This window comes from Pseudoliparis swirei, chromosome 19 (assembly GCF_029220125.1).
Source record: "Pseudoliparis swirei isolate HS2019 ecotype Mariana Trench chromosome 19, NWPU_hadal_v1, whole genome shotgun sequence".
Lineage (NCBI taxonomy): Eukaryota > Metazoa > Chordata > Actinopteri > Perciformes > Liparidae > Pseudoliparis > Pseudoliparis swirei.
The window spans coordinates 11,295,255-11,315,841 of NC_079406.1; the positions used below are offsets into that span (position 1 = coordinate 11,295,255).

General features: G+C 41.3%; 1 protein-coding gene across 5 annotated transcripts; it reads right to left on the reverse strand.

Annotated features, from left to right (window-relative positions):
• Window positions 1–248: 248 nt before the first annotated feature.
• Window positions 249–19,743, reverse strand: LOC130209238 (UDP-N-acetylglucosamine--peptide N-acetylglucosaminyltransferase 110 kDa subunit). 5 transcript variants are annotated; one of them, XM_056438766.1, is made up of 22 exons: window positions 19,368–19,743; window positions 17,560–17,710; window positions 15,915–16,158; window positions 15,382–15,450; window positions 12,100–12,216; window positions 10,410–10,489; window positions 9,896–10,091; window positions 9,625–9,765; window positions 9,400–9,500; window positions 8,948–9,101; window positions 8,507–8,608; window positions 8,221–8,400; window positions 7,193–7,351; window positions 6,960–7,049; window positions 5,849–5,974; window positions 5,568–5,738; window positions 5,343–5,459; window positions 4,906–5,076; window positions 2,197–2,349; window positions 1,867–2,119; window positions 1,558–1,681; window positions 249–1,475 (listed from the first exon to the last, which is right to left on the reverse strand). In XM_056438766.1, the coding sequence occupies exons 1-22, from the start codon at window positions 19,402–19,404 to the stop codon at window positions 1,295–1,297; spliced, it is 3,117 nt and encodes a 1,038-aa protein (XP_056294741.1). In that variant the 5' UTR covers window positions 19,405–19,743; the 3' UTR covers window positions 249–1,294. The 5 variants fall into 5 exon arrangements, with proteins under 5 accessions (XP_056294741.1, XP_056294739.1, XP_056294738.1 ...); XM_056438764.1 differs by having other exon boundaries at window positions 17,560–17,740; XM_056438763.1 differs by having other exon boundaries at window positions 8,203–8,400; window positions 17,560–17,740.
• Window positions 19,744–20,587: the final 844 nt, after the last annotated feature.

The window sequence follows — 20,587 nt, forward strand, 5'->3', positions numbered from 1 at the left end:
CAGAAACAGCAGTTGAAGTATCGTAGTCACCATGGCAAGCAACCCAAGGGTTTAGATTAAACATCTTTGAAATCACTTCAATGCAGCAAACAGGTATACATTTACTTAAAAAACTATAATTTTTTAATTTACTTTACAATCATTGCCACAAAGAGCAAAGCATCCCATGCTAGCTGTCTAAACAAAAAGGCTTTTGGCTTTTACTTGGTCCTACCAACAACTGAATCAAGCAAGTGCAAAAGACAGTATCAGAGTTCTGTCATCTCTTTATTCTTTTTAATTATATTTAGAACCTCGTGGCATCATTGACAGCATACAGTTTACAGACATTACCACAAAAAAAAATGCTTAGAAAATACTTACCTAGGCCAGTCCTGGATTGAGTGATTAAAAAACAAGATACATTTGTGAACAGCTTTGAGATCTAAATGGAACTTTAGGCCCTTTCAAATGAATGCTCTTTTGAGCAGCTTTGTCCAATCATTTTTACAAGCATGGTGTGACAGCATACAAGACAACAGCCATTGAGCATATTCTTCAACTGACAGAATTAGTCAAATCTGGCATTTGGTGAAGGGAAGCGGTCTTCATTTGGAGCACATTCCTCAAAATTTGCACATCTACTCATTGTAATATTGAAAGTTTAAGACGAACTAAAGAGCAATCTCTGTTTAAGACAAACTAAAGAGAAATCTCTGTTGCAATCCAAGTTTTACAATTGCGTGTTAAAGCTCATGAAACTTAAAAGTTACAATTTCAATGATGCAACATTGTCCTTTTAAAACACACCACTCTTAATCCATTTATAAATAGATCAACAAGAAATGATGGCTGGGCATTCTCTCCACAAGCTGCAGATAATCCTGTACACACAGGTGAAAAAACGAAAAGGAAAAAAAAGTCCACTGATGAAAGTACAGAGGGGTTAAGCAGGGCATTCACAATCCACTCATGCGCACCAGATATACTGTATTTTAGGACAAGAGTCTCAGATGCGATGCCCGAAAGTCTCAGGCTGCATCTGGCTCAGGAAATTCAGATGTGTGATGACACAACAGATGTGATTGGGGGGAAATGTGTACATCTGTAGGCTCTTTTACAAATAAAGAGTCCCATGTATATTATATGAGAGCAATGGAGGGGGAGGGCTGAAGTACACTGACCAGTCCAAGCAAGTGTCAATAACGTTTTTTTAAAGACGAAGAAGAAAGAAAAAGAAAAAAAGAGAAAAAAAGCTGTTGAGGGCTGGATATGACTTGGGTACAAAGGGACAACAATTCAGCCTGCTTCCAGTTCAGGGATTCTCACTGGCCTCTAATGTATGGACATTGACCAGGGCTTCAGGCTTTTTGCCATTGCTATGGTGCTCCCACATCTGCAGATAGAGCCTCTCCAGGTCAATTGTGTACTGCTTGGTATTGAAAAGAGGGCTGCAGATTCGCTGCTTCCAAACGCGTGCTCGGACCATCTTCAGGCTGACAGAGACAAATCAAATATTTAAACTTGAGTTCAATACATTTTTCTTTTTTATTAAGAGAAAGAAGAAATTCTACTTACAATTCCATATCAGAGCCCAGCTTGACTGCTATGTCCTCATAATCCTGACGATTCTGTGCTATTAGCTCAGGGCAGCCCAGACAGTTGAGTTGCGAGGCAGCCACACGGGAGGCAAGGGTCTCACCTTAAAAAAGAGGTTTTACATTTAAAAAAAGGCAGCCTTCACTTGAAATGTGTTCTGCATTCTTGTATAATTGTTATGCACATTTTTGAAATGGCTGTATTTACAAAGTATTGTCGTAACATTGACTAAAACATTTGTATCAAATGCGTAACAGTTGTCAGTCTGTCCCTTGATAGTTTCCTAACCTGGCATGGTGACCATGGGTGTTCCAGCCCAGAGAACATCCATCCCTGTGGTGTGACCATTGCATAAAGGAGTGTCGAGGCACACATCTGCCAGCTGGCCCCTTCTCACATGCTCCTCCTTGGGGGCCACAGGAGAGAAGATGATGCGAGAGCCGGGCAGACCCATATTCTGAGCGTACTGCTGGATGTTGGGCTCGCCGACAGCCGGGAATCGAAGAAGCCATAGCACGCTGTTATGCACACGCTTCAGAATCTGCAGGGAGAGGAGAGTTTTAAAGCAGCACACAGAGGAACACTCAAAGCAGTTATAACCAGGTTTATCCAACTTACGTTGGCCCACATCTGAAGAGTCGGGGGGTCAATCTTGTAGAGCTGGTTAAAGTTGCAATAGACAATAGAGTCTTCTGGGAGACCATATTGGGAGCGGGTTGTCACAACAATTGTGCGTGGCACCTCCTCCCCAGTGGCAGCTTTGTTGTTGATCTAAAATGGGGAACAAACCAGTATTGCTTGGAGGCAGTTTCATCTTAATGCATTCATCCTTTAAGAAGAATCTTGAAGATCTTCAAGCATTTGAAGGTCTTCCCACAGAATCCTCTTCTGTCAGACCACAACCTCATAACTTTTGAGTTTATGGAGTGTACACCGTTAGTCAAAGGTTTCTACACCAGATGTCTAACCGACAGTGCTGTGGCTAAATTTAAAGAAGCGATTCCTTCTGCATTTGATTCAATACCACGTCTCAATATAACAGAGGACTCCTGGTCTAACTTTAATCCGTCCCAAATTGATCATCTTGTTGATAGTGCCACAGGCTCACTGAGAATGACACTGGACTCGATAGCCCCTCTGAAGAAGAAGACAGTGAGGAAGAGGAGGTTTGCTCCCTGGTATAACCCTCAGACCCGCAGACTAAAGCAAACGTCACGAAAGCTTGAAAGCATATGGCGTTCAACTAATCTGGAAGAATCCCGCTTAGTTTGGCGAGAGTCTTAAAACTTATAAGAAGGCCCTCCGTAATGCCAGAGCAGCCTATTACTCATCAGTAATAGAGAAAAATAAAAACAACCCCAGGTTTCTCTTCAGGCTGACAGAGAGTCACAGCTCTGTGGAGCCGAGTATTCCTATAGACCTCAGTAGTAATGACTTTATGAACTTCTTTAATGAAAAGATTTTAACTATTAGGGACAAGATTAATAATCTCTTGCCCTTAACCAGTGCCAATCTGTCCTCAAGTGGAATGGCCTTGGAAACTGCTGTATGCCCTGGTGTATATTTGGAGGGCTTTTCTCTAGTGCTGTGAAAAATAATGCGTTATGATTAAATTACAGGATTAATTAGCTAATTTTTTTTCACGCATTAAACACATGCGCAGAATGAGCTTCCAATACGTCTGTTGTTGGTCGTCTCTACAGCAGCATGTCATTCTGTCTCTACGTGTCGCGTTAACACTACTCCGATCTCCGTCTCGCGCGCCGCAGAGCTCCAATGCCAGCGTGTGCGCGCACATCGGGACGAAAAAAAGTCACTTGCAACCCCCCACCCCCCTTCTCGGCTCCTGAAAAGTTACCAAGTGGGCAAAATCGCAACCGTTTGAGCCACTTAATAGTTTCGAGCCTACTGGTGATAATATGGTGGTTGGAAGGCCAAGACCGTATCATTCTTTTATTTAACAGCCATTGTGCCACCATTTCCCTCACTAACAGCTGTGTGCTCCCACTTTATTTTCATGAAGTCATCGTAACTGAAAGGCAACAGTCTCTTGGACTAAAATCGTATCCGCTGAAACCAGGAAAAGCAGCATGCTAAATTAAATGGCCGAACCCTCCTTGTTTCTGCATTTGTAGATGTTTTGTACCCATGCTATACCCATCAAGTATTCAGGCATGAAAACGGGTCAGGGGTGAAAAAGGTGAGGATAGGCGCGCGCGGGGGGGGGGGGGGGGGGACTTCCACGAACATCGATGTTGGACGTTGTATGATAATCTATAGGTCCTCCATTCTGACACCAAGTCAGTTATCGGGCCCTATAATAATAGTAATATTGTGTATAATATGGTCATTCATGAACCAACTTCCTTTTTTTGTTGTTGGCGTGAACAAGTCTTTAAGTCTTGTGTGCTCTGCTGAGCCATGACTGTTCCTCGAGTCTGTTCTGCCTCTACCTGGTTGTCACGATCTTCTATACCATACCTGCCATAAATATCATGATACTGATACAATACCATAAAAAGAGTATACCATAAATACGATACTGGTATATTTATCTATAATAGTAATAAATAAAATATCTGTATGGTTCACTTTTTATCACTTAACAAATGGCAGTAATATTAGTATTAGCCTACAAGATATTAATGAAACTACATGGAGCCATCATAGCATTGATTATACACTATGAGGTTGTTAGTCTGTATCTGACCAGATGATACCAGAGTTCATCAGGATGAGCAGCTGTAGAGTTACAGAACTTTACAGACTGAACTTAAACATTTCACTTCTGGCATCTTTTTTTATTTATATTTTTAAAGCTGAAAATTCCGCCACTTAACACCACTCGCTGTGAGCGCTGCGCAGTACGTGTAGACAGCTTGACACGGAGGTCTTTTAAATGAAGTATCTATACTAAAATTATGCTAAATCACATCGCTCTTAACGTACGGGTACTTTGTTAGTATCGCTACACCGTGCAGCGAGACAGCAGCAGATGTAGCGGGGTGACATTCAAGCTAACCTAAACCACCAAACGCTGAAGACATCTTGACGCTGATTGGCCAAGACGCGACACGTCCCATCAAAGATGTTTTATTGCGAAGAGCACCACTTCACATTTTCTCCGTTTACCACTCCAATCTCATAAACGTCGGGCGGCCAATTGACCCCCCCCCCACCTACCCCAAAACAAAAACTCTTCGGATCTACACGATTCACGTAAGTCACCTATTTTGGTTTCAAAACGCCGAATTTCGCCGAAAGGTGAGGGATTCTCATGCCTGAGTCTTGGATTTACATGGACTAGTGTGTGCAAGTTAAACATACCTGTGTGGTTGCCAGGCCATTGCTAACCGTGAAGCCATTGATTGTGACCTGGATTTGGCCTTGGTTGATCATGTTGATGATTGCTTCAGCTGCTGTGTTCATGGGGATGACGGGCATGGACAGAGTTCCGTTTGTATCTACAGTAGCTTCCTGGTTGTTATCACACTTCATCTGGTCACAGAGAACAATTTCAACTTAAGTGCAAAATCATTCAACAATATAATAATATAGTCACCTATTTCAAAGATTTTTACCCTGAAAACTTTAACTGAATCAGCAGATATTGGCAGTCGCATTACCCCAAGGACAGAAATTACAACGTGATTCATTGTTTTGTTTTGCTAAAAAATTGTGATACTAGTGTGTCTAAATGACACACTAGTAAATCACAAGCTTATAAAAAAAGATTTCTTGGTCAGGACATTTTCTGAACTCACCTTTATCACTTTCACATCTGGGAGACTGTCCAAGTAAGCCTTGAGATCAATACCATTTAGGACAATGCGGTTGTCAAAGATATGTCCATTAGATTTGAAGTCAATCACAGCTTTTTTCTGTAGGGCCAAAAAGAAAATAAATATTTGATTATACTTTATAGTATTTCCTGTTTTGATTATTGGACCTGACAGATGCAAATAGCAGAATTGTGAGAATGGACAAACCTTAAGGTGGGGGAACATGTTAGCGTGGTCTCCGATGAAGAAAGTATGAGGCATGTAGGCCAGTTTCTCAGAATACTGGTCAGCTACTTCCAAAGGTGACGTTTCCTTGTCAGAAATGATGTAGTCCATGAAGGGAGCCCCACTAGTTCCAGGATAACCCAGCCACATAGTCTGTTGAGATCACATTAATAAAACGGTGAAGATGCAGTTATTTATTTGCACAGGTGACATTTGTCCCAAAGCTAAAACTTTGTCTATCAGAAATAATATGTATTGCTCACCTGAACGGGGGCAGGGCGGAGGGCAAACAGCTCATTTCGGGCTCCCTTGGTGTATCCGTTCATGTTGACCAGAACGTGAATTCCATCCTGGTGAATGCGATCAGCTGCCTTGCCATTGCAAGGAATCTACAGAAGAGAGGTACCGTATTTTCCGCACTATAGGGCGCACTGGATTATAAGGCGCACTGTCAATGAATGGTCTATTTTCGATCTTTTTTCATATATAAAGCGCACCGGACTATAAGGCGCATTAAGCGGAAAAAAAACAGTCAGATAAGTCAGTCGATCAAACTTTATTAAACGCGTTCACAATAATTCTCAACATTATTCAAACGTTAATGAGCGTATTCACAATAACTACCAACCTTATTCAGTTGTATTTTGGGATCCTTTTACACACACTGTAATATTATGGTGAAGCACAGTATTGTAACGGACTGAGGGAAATGTTATGTCCGGATGTAACTGAACGTCTCACGAGCTGGTAGCTGTGAGGCGTGTCTGTGATTGGACAGCGAGTGATGTTGTTGTGTGTGTGTTGTGTTCCGCGGGTTCGGAGCGGAGCTATGACCCGGAGCAGACGTGAAGCTGGTTTTGAGGTTTCACGGCGGTTTGTTGTCGTTTTGGCGTAGGCTACGGCCAACAGTAGCTTGTTCTATGTTCCTTGAATAAACACCCTATAAGCCATCTACGTCTCGTAGCGTTCCTGACCCAGGGTCGCTACAGTATGTATTACTCCGCGACGCTCCTGGCTACGGTAGCCGTAATGCTGCAAGCGGTGCGGCTTTGTAGTTTACCAAAGTCGTACTAAAACATTTTGACTTAGCGCCGTGAGCGCCTTGTACCACACAAAATCGCTTAGAGGTCAGTAAGCAAAACCAGAATTAATCCATATATACGGCGCTTCGGATTATAAGGCGCACTGTCGTTTTTTGAGAAAATTAAAGGCTTTTAAGTGCGCCCTATAGTGCAAAAAATACGGTACTAGTTTCAGTAAAAATGGTTCCTTGAATACAGCGACGCTAATATTCAAATGAAGTCAGTTAAAAATTCCCATACTTAATTAAGGTGAATAGACACACAAGAAGCATCTCTAGGTCTTAACAGTTACCTGTGAGAGATCTGTGAAATGATGAGCTTCTGCTACCACTTTCACACGGAAGTTGGTACTATCATCAGGACTGAGCGCATAGCAGAACACCTTGAAGAGGGAAAAAAGTATTGACTCGTACGTTCATTAACTATTTTAGTCAATTACTTAACTTACATTGTAAAACATATTATATTTAACTTGTCAGTTCAATTTTCAATTTCAATCATTTAAATTACAATAAAATCACCTACCTCAAATTTCTCAGGATTGTGCATTCCAGGAATGGATTGCATGAGGTGGGAAGTGGGGTGGTTGCCGAAGTCAGAGCTGACGTAGCCAACACGCAGACGACCACCGCTAGCCTTCAGGTCCTTTGGATGCTCAAACGCAGGTTTGTGCAGTGCATTGATCTGTGGAATTAGCAATAGTGTAAGAATACAACAACAGCAGGATAGGCAATAACAGTTTAACTGAGTTACATATTGTAGCAATGTTGGACTAATCTATAAATAACCACCATCTCCTCTAAACTAATCTAAATTCATGTCCAACTTTAAACCATAGCACTATTCAATTCAATTCAGTTTATTTGTATAGCCCAATTTCACAAATTTGTCTCGGAGTGCTTTACAATCTGTACACATAGACATCCCTGCCCCAAAACCTCACATCGGACCAGGAAAAACTCCCAAATAACCCTTCAGGGGGAAAAAAAGGGAAGAAACCTGGAGGAGAGCAACAGAGGAGGATCCCTCTCCAGGATGGACAGATGCAATAGATGTAATGTGTACAGAAGGACAGATTTAGAGTTTAAAATACATTCAACGAATATGACAGAGTGTATGAATAGTTCATAGTAGGCATATTCCACGATGGAGACCTCCACGATCCATCAGGCAGATGGCGGTGGGGAGGAGGAGTGGGCGGAGTCTCAACAGTGGGCGGAGTCTCAACAGGACAGTGGCGTAGTCATGAGCAGGAATTCCACGACCCAGACGATCCATCAGGCAGATAGGATCTATGCCGTCTCATAGGGTCCGATGACCCCATGAGACGTGAAGTCAAAAGGACTCCGGGGAGAAAGCAGAGTCCCTATCCCTGCAAGAAAACCATTCACCACCAACTTTCACCTCTTTTTCTACTAAACTTAAATACATACAGTATCTTGCCCATCCCTTACCTTCCCCATATCCCTGCAGAAAGCCATTGCCATCACCAGCCACCTTCCATCCCCCCCAAATATAAAGTAAAGTTTACTTGCTTTGATCAGTGCGTGTACCTTGTCCTGGCAAAGGTTTCCGTGGCGTTCAGCAATGGCCTTGCGGAAACCGTGAGAGAGTGGATACAGCATGCTGTGGTGTGGGTGCACTGAAGGCAAGCGGTTCTTTTCCAGCTGGTCAGCCACAATGCTCACAAGCTTCTTCATCCGCTCATCATAATCTGTCCAGTCACACACAATCTGGGAGAGTAAAAGAAATGAGACATTAGAAAGATTACTTTAATTCAACAGGAGCAACAAATAAATAACTATTGTAGGTACTGTAAATGCATTGGCATATATGGACCTGCAGACAATGTGCCAAGTTGCAGTAAGCATCAGGGAAGTCCGGCTTGAGTTTCAAGGCTGTGCGGTAAGATGCGATGGCCTCTGGAATGTTTCCTGAATCCTAATAGTCAAGAGAAACATTAGAATACAAAACTAACATACATTATATCACACATAAACAGATGGTGATCTATGCATGAGTGCAGTACATTGGCATAATCCATTCCGTAGCAAGAAGTTTATCAGTTGAAAGTGATATAAATCCAGTAGCCATTCTTATTGACTAATTCCAACTGTTTATAGATATGTATAAATTTAATTTTCATGTATTTGAGAAAATGATTGCAATTTCATTGTCGTTCAAGCCGCTGGCTAAACCATGAGGTCGGTATAGCCCTTTGGTGAACTGACATATCTGAACCCAGTCATCATAACCGAAAACAATAAGAATCATTCCTACCTTGTGGATAGAGGCCAAATTACTGTGAGCATCAGCAAAGGCAGGGTTGATCTGTATGGCACGGGTGTAGCATTGCAGTGCTCCCTGTACATCTTGCATTTCCTTAAGTGTATTGCCCATGTTTGAGTAGGCATCCGCAAATGTGGGGCTGATTCTAAAACCAAAAGAAAATCGGGTTTAGAACACCATCATTCAACTATATCATGTCTTGTAAAAATGTTACTTAGTTTATGACTACCTACTTCTGAATAGACTACACATGGGAAAAATAATCCCACGGTTAAACTATACAGAGCATCTAAATCATACATGTTCACCAACTGAATATCTGAGTGGCGTGGCCTCACACCAATATCATCAGGTGCACTGAAGGTTTTGCGTCAACGATTGTAGAATATTATCGCATTAATCCAAACTAAGTCAGCAGGTATTTATGGCATACAGGTACAGACCTGATGGCCTCCTTGTAGTGCATGAGGGCCTCCTGGAGTTTTCCCTGCTGCTGCAGGACACTGGCAAGGTTGGAGTGAGCTGCAGCAAACTCTGGGAACACCTGTTAAAAACAAAAAGGGTTACTAAGAAGAATTGTACAGAAATACCATGCTAACTTTTAGAGCAAACATGGTCTCGTTGAACACACATTCAGAGCAGAACATATCAACCAACTCCTAACTCACCTCTAGTGCTTTCCTATAGAGCTGAACTGCCTCTTCAATATTGCCTTGCTCACGCTTGATATTGGCCAAGTTGTTAAGAGAGTCTGCGTGGGTTGGACACAAACGCAAGGCTGTGTTGTAGCACTCTTCTGCTTCAGACACCTAGGAAAGACATTTACATTTTAAAAGTTTAATTAATTAAATGCTTTCTGGATTATTGAGACCTCAAAACTAGTCAAAATGTTGGTATTTCAGGTCGTTTTGAGAGGGGACACACATAGTGCTGCCTTACATTGCCTTTCTCCTTCAGGGCATTTGCCAAATTACAATAAGCATCAGGGAAGTGGGGCTGCAATTCAATAGCGCGGCGGTAGGTATCAATAGCCAGATCAATAAGGCCTTGCTCGTAGTAGACACAAGCCAGGTTTCCATGGACAACCGCATGGTTGGGGCTCAGACTCAAGGCTCTCAGGTATCCAGCCACAGCTCTGAAAACATAAGATACGGTTTGGATAGATTGTCTTTAAAAATAACTCCTCACAAGTCATTCACAGTCCAACTGCAATAACGCAGACACTTTTATATCATTTCAACTATTAGAGCATATACAAAATTAGTACTGAAAATAAAGCAGAAAATACAGCAGTTGAGTTACAGCCATGAAGGCAGTTATGTAGGTGCAATAATTCTGCCCGGCTTAAACAATGGTATGCCAACAATGGTATGCTTTTAAAAGTCAAAGGACTAGATATGGATGTATAAAAGAAGTATAATAATCTATGTACAGTGTCATGATTTAGACTCACCTGTCAAAAATGCGGGCCTCTTTCAAAACATTTCCTAAATTGATGTATGCGTCAAGGAAATTTGGGTCCAGAGTCACAGCCTAAAAATTTAAACATGTTTAAATACATGGAACAAGAATAGACTGGCAAGTAACAGGATGCCAAAATCAAGGTTCCCAGTTTTTTCTAAAGATCATTTTACAGACCATTTTACTGATAATCTAGCTGGTCTGACAGACGGGGATTGCGGCAATATTCTGTACGTTCCTTCTGTGGAAGTTTGACTTAAAAAAGGTAAGCATTTCAGCTTCCTACATTTTAATGTCATCCAACCTGCTGTGCCATGATGTGACATGACGTGGGTGCGTTTCTACATCATACCTGAGAAGCAGCCTATTAAATATACCATCATCCATAAACTAGCAATGTTATCGGTTATACAGAATGCTGATTAGTAAACTAGAGCAGTGGTTCCCACCTTTTTTCAGTGATGTACCCCCTGTGAAAAATTATTTTCAGCCAATATCTGATTGACTTGAAATTTTTCACACATGTCCACTTGGACCTGCTCTACAAAACAGCCTCTCTGACTCCTTAGCGCCTACTTAAATTTTCGGTCATTTTGAATTTTGTGAAATACACATAATTGGCACGCTGGGTTCGATTCATACCAAACTGGTTCTGTCGATCATGATTGAAGTTATATCACCTACGATGTATCATCTTTTAAATATCCCATTGTGTTAAGCATCTATGGCCCAATGAACATTTTAGGGGCGTGTCTTGTTTTTCAATGCTCATAACCTCAACACTTTTAACTAACCACTCAAAATTTACAGTTCATTTTCAGATTGCGTCCTGGAGCAGGCACAGCAAATTCTGTGCAATTTGAACAAAAGGAGGCGCTCCAATAATTTGCAACATTTGGCAGTTTTGGGCCATTTTTTGCTGTTATAGTTACAGTTTTCTCCCACACAAATTGGCCAAATCGACAAAAATATTTTTTATATAGTCTCAAAGATTGATGAACACTGCGGGGAAAGAAAATGACTTTTCACCATACAGTGTTGTCGTTATGAGTCCTCCAATAAATGCCCACTTTCATTTACAAGAAAAAAACACATTTATCATTGTAACACCTATTAAAAAGTAAATTGACCATAATGTCTTCACTTTCACAATAATGTTACCCCCCTACTGCCACTTGTAATCACATCTACCACTAGCTCAAGAAGATAAGTGTTTGCTTATTGTGCAGGAGACCCATTTTCAATTCCAGCAAGAGCACAATTTTTTCATCACCTTTTTTATTTTACATTAAATTTACATGACGTGGTCTACACTTCACGTAGAGACACATGATGCATGAATTTGTTCATGTAGTCAAAGCGCTACCTACTGGTTCAACTGGACTTGCTCAAATCTGCCCCAAACATGTGATGGATATTCCAAGTCACGACCTGAGTATATCGACACACCTAATTTTACTCGTAATCAAAGCACCACCTACTGGCGAAAGAAAAACTGCAATACGTGACAAACTGCAAAAAGTCTGACCAGCGCCCCCGCGTCCTCGGCCGAGGGTCCCCGACTGGCGCAGATGAGCGAGGACCCGTTCATCGCTGCTCGTAGCTTTAATTTCCATGTGTTTTTTGACTATTCAACTGTTTTCCAGGGGCATCTGAGAACCCTGAACATGTGTGCAACTGACCTTTTCAAAATGGTGTATGGCCAGCCATATCTCTCCTTGAGCGTTGAATACACAGCCCAGGTTGCTCCAAGCCACTGCAAAGTTGGGCTGAGTCTCAATGGCTTTCAGGTAGCAAGCCTTCAAAGGGTTTACAATGAAAAACCATAGGAAAGGAGAAGAGGTAGAATGGGAGTGGTATAGTGTGTAGAGGGGAGGACAAGGGGTGGTAAAATAAAAATAAATAGAAGATTGAGAATAAAAGTAAGAAAAACAAAAAGGCCAGAGAAAGCAAAATTAGTGACTATTCTCCATCATGGCAAAAAGTGAGTCTACAGCATGGGCTCGCGTGCGCACAAATCTGCTGCGCTAAACTGCATTGCTTTTTCCTACGCTGCGCGGATCCAACCAAAACCCACACGTATGCCCTCATCCATCAGTTATGACCACATTCTTACCAAATGAAGTGGTCCCCACATCAGGTATAGTTTGCTGTCCTTAATCAAAATCAACGCCATAATATATTATTAATCCCAAATTTCATGTGGGTATATCTCACAACCTGGGATGTTGGACAGTTCGTGCAAGTGATGGTCCCTGTAATGCATGCGCAACAAACGCAAGCGCGTGGTGTCTGTTGCCACCAGCACAATGCCCCATATCATGCCATTTGCGTGACTTTGCACATGGCAAAGGTCATTTATTGCTGCTGCGCTCGCTATATGGCCAGGTAAAACAGCTGCAGACCAACAACCCCAGAACACCTGAAACACCAGACTAGCAAACACTCAGCACCCATATCTCAGAATTTAGGGGGATTGAGGTTTCAACCATAGGCTACACTGGGATGTTAACACAGGGGGCATTTGGAAATAAACAGCCAATAAGAAATACAATGTTATTGAATTAGTAAAATAGTTTACTATTCATAGCTAAATAAGTGTTTTTCAACAGCCTGGTCTGAGATTGAGGGGCATTTTGGAGCGAGGCTGGTTGTGTGTGGGGAGAGGTCCGCATGCGCTTTCCGCCTTTTGGTCGCTTGGAGGATATCGCTGCGCGGCCCCTGCGCTACTGCAGACTCACAGCGCACTATCTGCATCATCATCAGAACGCTGCAACTCCAAATAAAGAAGGAAAAACAAAACAAAATAGGAAAAATAAACAACACATAAGAGTTAGAGGGTTCTTACTTGTTTGTCACGATTATTGCTTCCAAATCCTAGTTTCTTTTTACTTAATACATAATTGGGTTATTAGTATAGCATATTTTAAGAAATGCTTACTGTAATTTGTTTTGCTACTTTATAAAATTTATTTTGCTCTTCAAAAGGAAGCCACAAGACAGGAGCATGAAGTGAGGTGGTTTTTCTTTTGTTGTCAGTTACAAACCCGTTACCATATTTTTGGACTTTGTCAGAGTTGTGGTCGCAGCTGGCTGGAAGAAGAGGAGAGGACTGAGGGTGCCCTAGTGTTCCTTTCCGCCAGGCACCTACGCAGGAATAGTGTCACCCACCTGAAACCTTCTAAATAACAATATCAGTTGTGGAAAAACCAAAAGAGACAAAATCAGAAAACAAGATAGTTAGTAAAAGTCTTCAAACAATACATTCGCTTTTAAATATGGAAATAAAACAGGTTCCTCCAAAACACAACAAACATAACAATGGACTATAGCCTACTTAGGTTTTCATTCATGCAATGACCATTTCATTTCAAAGAAAAGAAAAGAAATGCTTTTGGGTAAGTGGGAGGGAAGAAAGGCTTTTATACGTGCTTTTATATGTTTTTTTATCAGCTAAATATAAGTTGAATGAAGGTTTCATATCAAACTACAGGAGGACAGTTACTGGCTTGATCTTGGCCAAATGAACTGATCCCATTTCTTTGGGAATAGTATTACATATTTGAAGGAAAAGGGAAGAAGTATTAATCATTTCTTAATGCATTTTCATGAAATCCTGATAAATCTTTGATTTCATTATCCTGGCTTGCTTTCTTGAATCCTGGCCAATGGGTGAGGAGAAAAGTCTGTGGTTTAATTATTGGTATCTAGAAGCCTCCAAAGCTCTGAAATAAAGAAGTCATCGCTGTTGCTGCGTGTTCCGGTCTTTCTAACCCAGCATCTGATGCAGGTGGTGGAGTGCAGATTGCGAGCTGTCTGCCTGACTACACTTGGAACCATTCTAAGGCACTTAAGAATGAGCACTCATTCATAATCCCAGTTTAACAGTCTCAAGCCTAGTCAAAAGAAGAACTAATGCATGTGTGCATGGAAAAGCACTGTCAAAGCACTGACAGGGCAAAACTGAAGGGTCAGGAAGGCAGCTCTCAGCGCGCACACTCCACCAATCCTTAGCGAGCGCGCGGGGGGGTGGAGCGACAGAGCAGGGGAGCTTGTGACTCCCTGATGCTCCTCCCCACTCCTTTACCCCCCTCCAGCAAGCAATAAGATGGCCTGTAACCACCGCGACATCTCCATATTTTTAGTTCAACCCAGGGAACCCCTTTACATAGACCGAAGTCTTTAAATGACAAAGGAAAGTGTAACCCACTGGCAGCAACTCTACTGACAGATAACTGAGACCAAAAGCTTGTCACTGGGCACTTGATAAACCATAATAGAGTGTAGTGGTTAGGTTAGAAACCATCTTACCTTTTGCACTGCAAAGATAATCTAGCTTCTCATCAGTTCATATATTCTTCAAAGACCGAGCCAGCATTTTCCCTCCAAAATCTATATGAGAATGCATGGGCCGAGGTTCAAAATTGACAATATAGATTAAATGTTTCAATATTAAAAACTCCAGCCTTTCTTCCTGAAAGGAGAGGGGGTGACCATTGGTAAAAGGTCGGGGCAAAGGACATTGGGACTAAAAGAGATACAGGTCAGGGACAAATATGATACATAAACTAATAAACAAAAAAAATTCTGATAGTTTTAAAAGGAGACACCAGAAAGTGTTTACCAGGATTATATTTAAAAAATTGTTTTTTCAAACTGCAAAATTGATTGCCTCGTATGGTTGTCCAGTTATTGGAGCCAAAAACCTTCAAAGGTATGTGAGTGGGGAGAAGCTTACAGCTCCTCTGAGAAATGAGATGTGCTGTCCTTCACTGGGCTGTGGGGGTTGAAGGGAAAGAACTCAAATTGGCTTTCAAATTTAAAAGCAGAGGCAGGAACAATATCTATGGCCTTTTTTGTGGTGGAGGGAACTACAAACAAAAATGTATGTAAAAAAAAATAAAAGAAAAAAATGTACCTCAGAATACAAACATGTATACAAAGGCCAATGCGCTGTAACATACCTTGGCCTCTTCCAAACGCCCAAGGGCTTTAAGCAAGTTGCCCAAGTCACTCCGCACACAATAAAGATCCTGAGGGGGAAAAAATAATTAAAACATTTTTTTTTACTCCAATAAACTGCAGCTCAGTGTTTTCAGTCCATACGTTTGTACAATGAGCAAATAGCATGCTGTAAATAGTTATTACACATAACATTATTGTAAGACGCTTTGAATAAAAGTGTCAGCTAAATGACATGTAATGTAATTTTAATTCGATTTTTTGGGGAAGAAAACAAATCATTTAGATTGATCGAATAATCTGTAAAACAGTCAATGAATTAGTAGATAGACAATTAGTTGTTGGTGGCAGCTCTATAGGACCTTGTGACAAGGTGCAAAATAACCCATTTCTAACCAAACCCAACAATGCCTCAGTGACAGGTGTGGTAAAATGTGAAACAGGCTTGAGACAACCAGAGAGGGCGGATAAACACTGCTTTTCAGCCTGTGTTAAGTAACTCTTAAGGGATTTCCACAAATGGCACAGCACTTACAGGGTTGTACTGTAAGGCAGACACATAAGCCTGCACTGCTCCCTCCATGTCTCCTGCGGCCACCAGAGCAGCTGCCAAGTTGATGTATCCATCAATAAAATCTGGTTTCAGTCTCAGAGCATGGCGATAATGCTCTATGGCCTCCTGCAGTTGCCCACGCTCCTTGTACACATTCCCCAGGTTGGAGTAGGCCTCTGCCAACATTGGGTTCTGCTTGATGGCCAACGTGCTGAAGTGAGCAGACCTGTAGAGCCAGAATGGGTAAAGAATGGTCACAATCCTGAAGAGAGTGGCTGGCAGCGTTTTCTGGATGCCTTGTGTAGCGGCGGCAAGAGGTGGATGAATATTTAAACAGCACTTCAAGATGAATAGCCTTAAATGCTGTTAACATTGATACACAACATAGAATACAACATACAATTCACCAACTTCCATTCTGACAGAATCCATTATTTGAGTGCCCATAATACAAAGTGTAGTAGCGCAGGCAGTATACTCCTAATTAAACCGTGTATAAAAGACAACTAACCAAACGGTCATTAATTGGTAAATTATCAAAGCATATCCAGTAAATATTTCTGCATATTTTCTGTCTAAACCCTCTTAGTTCTTTGACAATAATACAACAACACATCAAATTTGTAGGGTAAAAATAATAATACATTATTTTTGGAGCATACTGCTGGCATTTGGCACACTGGATGAATAGAAAAGAGTAAATAAATGTAATGTTTAAACCTGTAACTTGCAAGACACGAAACCATGGCACCTGTAAAGCAAGGGTATTGCTACTACTGAAACAGTATTATGCTACGTTCACACCAAGTGACACGATATGTTGCGTCACCCAAAACGCGTGAGTTTGCTCGCTCGACCATTTGCTGTGTTCACACCAAAAGCGTTGCGAAGCTCCGTGGCTTGTATCGGTAAAGACCGTTATCATTTCCTTCATCCATCACGGAAGAACTAACCACTACTTGTGCTTTATACTGGTTGAGGACATCCCACAAACGTCGGAACATCCAACACCCTCGGGTTTGGTTCACCACCCGTAGGCTCACACAGCTCGGTCACTTTCACCAATTAATTTAACTGTTACGTCTGAAAGACTTATGCTTCCAGCGCTACAAGAGCGCAACATCTAAACTCCCTCATGTGCCTGTTTTATTCTCTGTGAGTCCGGTACTCATAAGAGATATTAAAGAGCTCCGGGTGCCCGCAAACCGCAAGGATAAGTGTGTCCTCCGTTTTGTTCTGATTCAACAACGGCGGGACAGTGATGATGCGCGGAGAAACTCAAGAGCTGATTGGCCCGAGTTGCGAAATTATCGCCTCAAAGTTTAAATATTTCAACTAGGAGCAAAATTGCCCCGCCCAAATCGCGTCGCCCAGAAAAATGTTGCATCTATCGCAGCCACACAAGTCTGTATGTTGACTTTGTATGGGATCTCGTCGCGCGCAAAAATCGCGTCGCTTTCGGTGTGAACACGGCATTAGAATAACAAGGAGACCAAATCGAGCTACAGGATTTCCAGAGGACCACTCAGTTGCTGAAATTGACTCCCCAGACCAGCGGTGTCCACTTAAAGTCCCATTATTTTCTGCCACTGCCAACTGCGCGTCAAGTTCGCTCCCCACACCGTACCTGTCGAGTCTTCGGCACTGGAAGTGGATGGAGGACAGGAGCAGCAGCACGCCTGTGTTATCAGGCTCCTGTCTCCAAAGCTGCATGCAGTGGCGCTCAGCTGCCTCAAAGTCCCCTGACTGATACTCTCGGTGCGCCAGCTCAGCTAACCCTTGAAAGGAAAGCATATGTTTTGTCGGTTCTGGAGCACCAACACATCCCAAGGAGGGGGAAAACAACATGTTAGATGTGATGAATAAATTAAAGCAGACAAATAAAAACATAAGTAAATAAAAGAGGTGACGCTAATACTGTCAATGACAAATAACGGCTATCAATTTGCACTCAACAGGAAACAAAGCAATTGCGGAAAATAAATTGAGCACTGAGATTGAATATTGCTACAAGACAAATCTTAGAGAATTTACCATTGCAATTTAAATTGTTGAGCTGTAGATTGGATTAAAGATGCATTATCTGTTCAACAAATCTAACTGCAGTGTTACTGTTTTTGTTGTTGTTCAAGTATGACAAAATACAAGGTTAGAAAATTGCAATACTTAACTGAAGAAGACTGTTGATAACAACTTCAACTTTATCAAATGAATCTTTTTTTGAAGACAAGAACTGCATAAACACTATATTGCATTTAGTTTATAAATGTTTCAGCAGTATAAAAGAACACTCAGCTGAAAGACCTCAACTAGGGCTGATTCAATATTTTTTTCTAAACCGGCTCAGTTCCAACATGTTGTACTAATAAACAAAAACAGATTAATGGGATACTATTTCAAATAAGAGAATAAATGCATGATATGAAAAAATAAAAACAAACAGGGAGGGAAGTGATATACCAATACAGCCTTAATATAGCAGACATTTTTATGAATATTGATTTACTTTTCATCTTGTATCCGTTTTATGATAAGCCATCTTTATCGTCTACACAATGGTTCATTACTTACTATAAGTAACTAAATGACTTACTATATTTACCTTTTACACATATAATATATATTTGTATAGGCTCTGTGCCAACAAAAGATGGAACAGTCAAAGTCAGATGAACCTAGAGTCACTTTAAGTCAAATTATTCAGGGTGTGGCATAAACAACATGCCACAGACCAGTGGCAAGGAGCTGTGATATTTTGGGGACATTCCTACTGGTATACAGTGGATGTACACATCTGCACACTAAGATCATGGCAGATCACTCATACATCCATGACCCTTACGTAATGTTTGAATGTAGGATGGATAGTTTTGATTACATAAAGCAACCTGTCATAATGCAACATTAAACGTTAAGCTAAATAACGTGAAGGACTAGCTACATTTAGATGCACGACCAGAAAATAGTCAGTAACCATATACAACAAGCAGTGACGTCTAGGCGGTCATTTCTTAGCAGAATGACTCTGCAGAGCCCGCGCGCGTTGGTTGTCATGACGGATACCATTCTCTCGTGCCTTTTAACAGTTATCAGAATCAAGAACCGTTTTCAACAGATGGACTTTTTTTTATGTCGCTCAATATATAGTTATATATATGCTAGCTAAGCATTAGCAAAGCCAATGTACGTTAACCTACGCAGAACCGGAGAGGCATGAACTGGGCCTACGTTGCCAATACAATTAGCTATGTCCCGAATGTGTCGATACATACTGCATTGGTGAAAGCATACCCGTCGGTACATTTGCGGTATGAATTTAAATAATCGTGAGGTACTTTAAAGTCGCTCCAAACCGCTAACGGACCGTTTTAACACGAGATAACGTCCTCTTCATCTTAATTTCGCTAACGTTTAGCTAAAATAATATCAACCAACCTGTGCTATCAGCCACGTTTCCCACTGAGGTCGCCATCTCCTCAGTCTTCGAGTATTTCACGGTGGTCGTCAATGTGTCTTTGGGCAGATTACCGTTTCAGAGAAAAGTGTGGGAAGAGCAATCGTCTTTGTCGGCTGCGACCAGCAAACACGTTGCCCGGTGAGCTAAGTAACGTTAGCTGCAGTCTCGTTGCACGTCTTCTCTTTTCCGTAGTGCTCGGTAATACTCTTGCCGTGGTCTGTGAATAGTTCAGCCGGGATATAATGAATCATATAATCTCGCTACAACCCCTAGCAGCGAACCCCCTACGAAAAATGTGCTGTTGCTTTATGGTTCAAGGTGATTTCTCCTCACAACAAAGCTGCTGTGGAACATAAAATGGCGGAACGGGTAGAACTCGTTTTTTGAAAGAAACTAGTTCCGCACATCGTCATTACGAAGAGACAAGCATGCAGGATTGTAATAAATGTTGTATTAGCAAAAGAATAACTAATATGATGCAGACTTAAAGTATTTTTTGCTAATCGTGCGTTGTACGTTTAATGGCGGAAAATAAAACGATTAAAAAAATGATGTTGCGCGGAAGAACACATTGGTGCAGTGAGCCAGACTGCAAGTCATATCCATATCAGAGTGTTCTTGAGAAAATATTCATGACATGGTTTGCTTATCGATTACAACATGCCATGACATCTAAATATATCTGACATGCCCAAGGTCTGCAGTCAATATACGTTTTCAGACCGAATAATACAAGATCATTATATGATTCAATCATGTGTGAAGGCTTGGTTTGTAGACTTACTTTTAGTGGGCTGTACATTCAAGTTGGAAAATGTATCTTGACACACTTTTAAGATGTACACATTAAAGTACCGACTTTGATGTTGTAGTTCAATCACTAATCCTGCTCTGAGTATTAGAAACAGTACAGGTTATGAAATACAGTAGGCCTACCACAAGTTAACACAATATTGTAGTGTATAGCCTACTGTTGAACAACCGTGTATTTATTTACCAAGCAGAACACGTAGAAATTAATTAATTTGAACATAACTGCATATTTTTGCATTGGTAACCATGTGAGGTAATGAAATTACTTGAGTTTGTTGGGCTGTTTTGTGTAGCACATGTGCCATTCCAATATCCAGAGAAATACTTTCAATTAAATTATGTCTAATATTTATTTATATAAAAGAAATAAACTAGGCCGTTATGC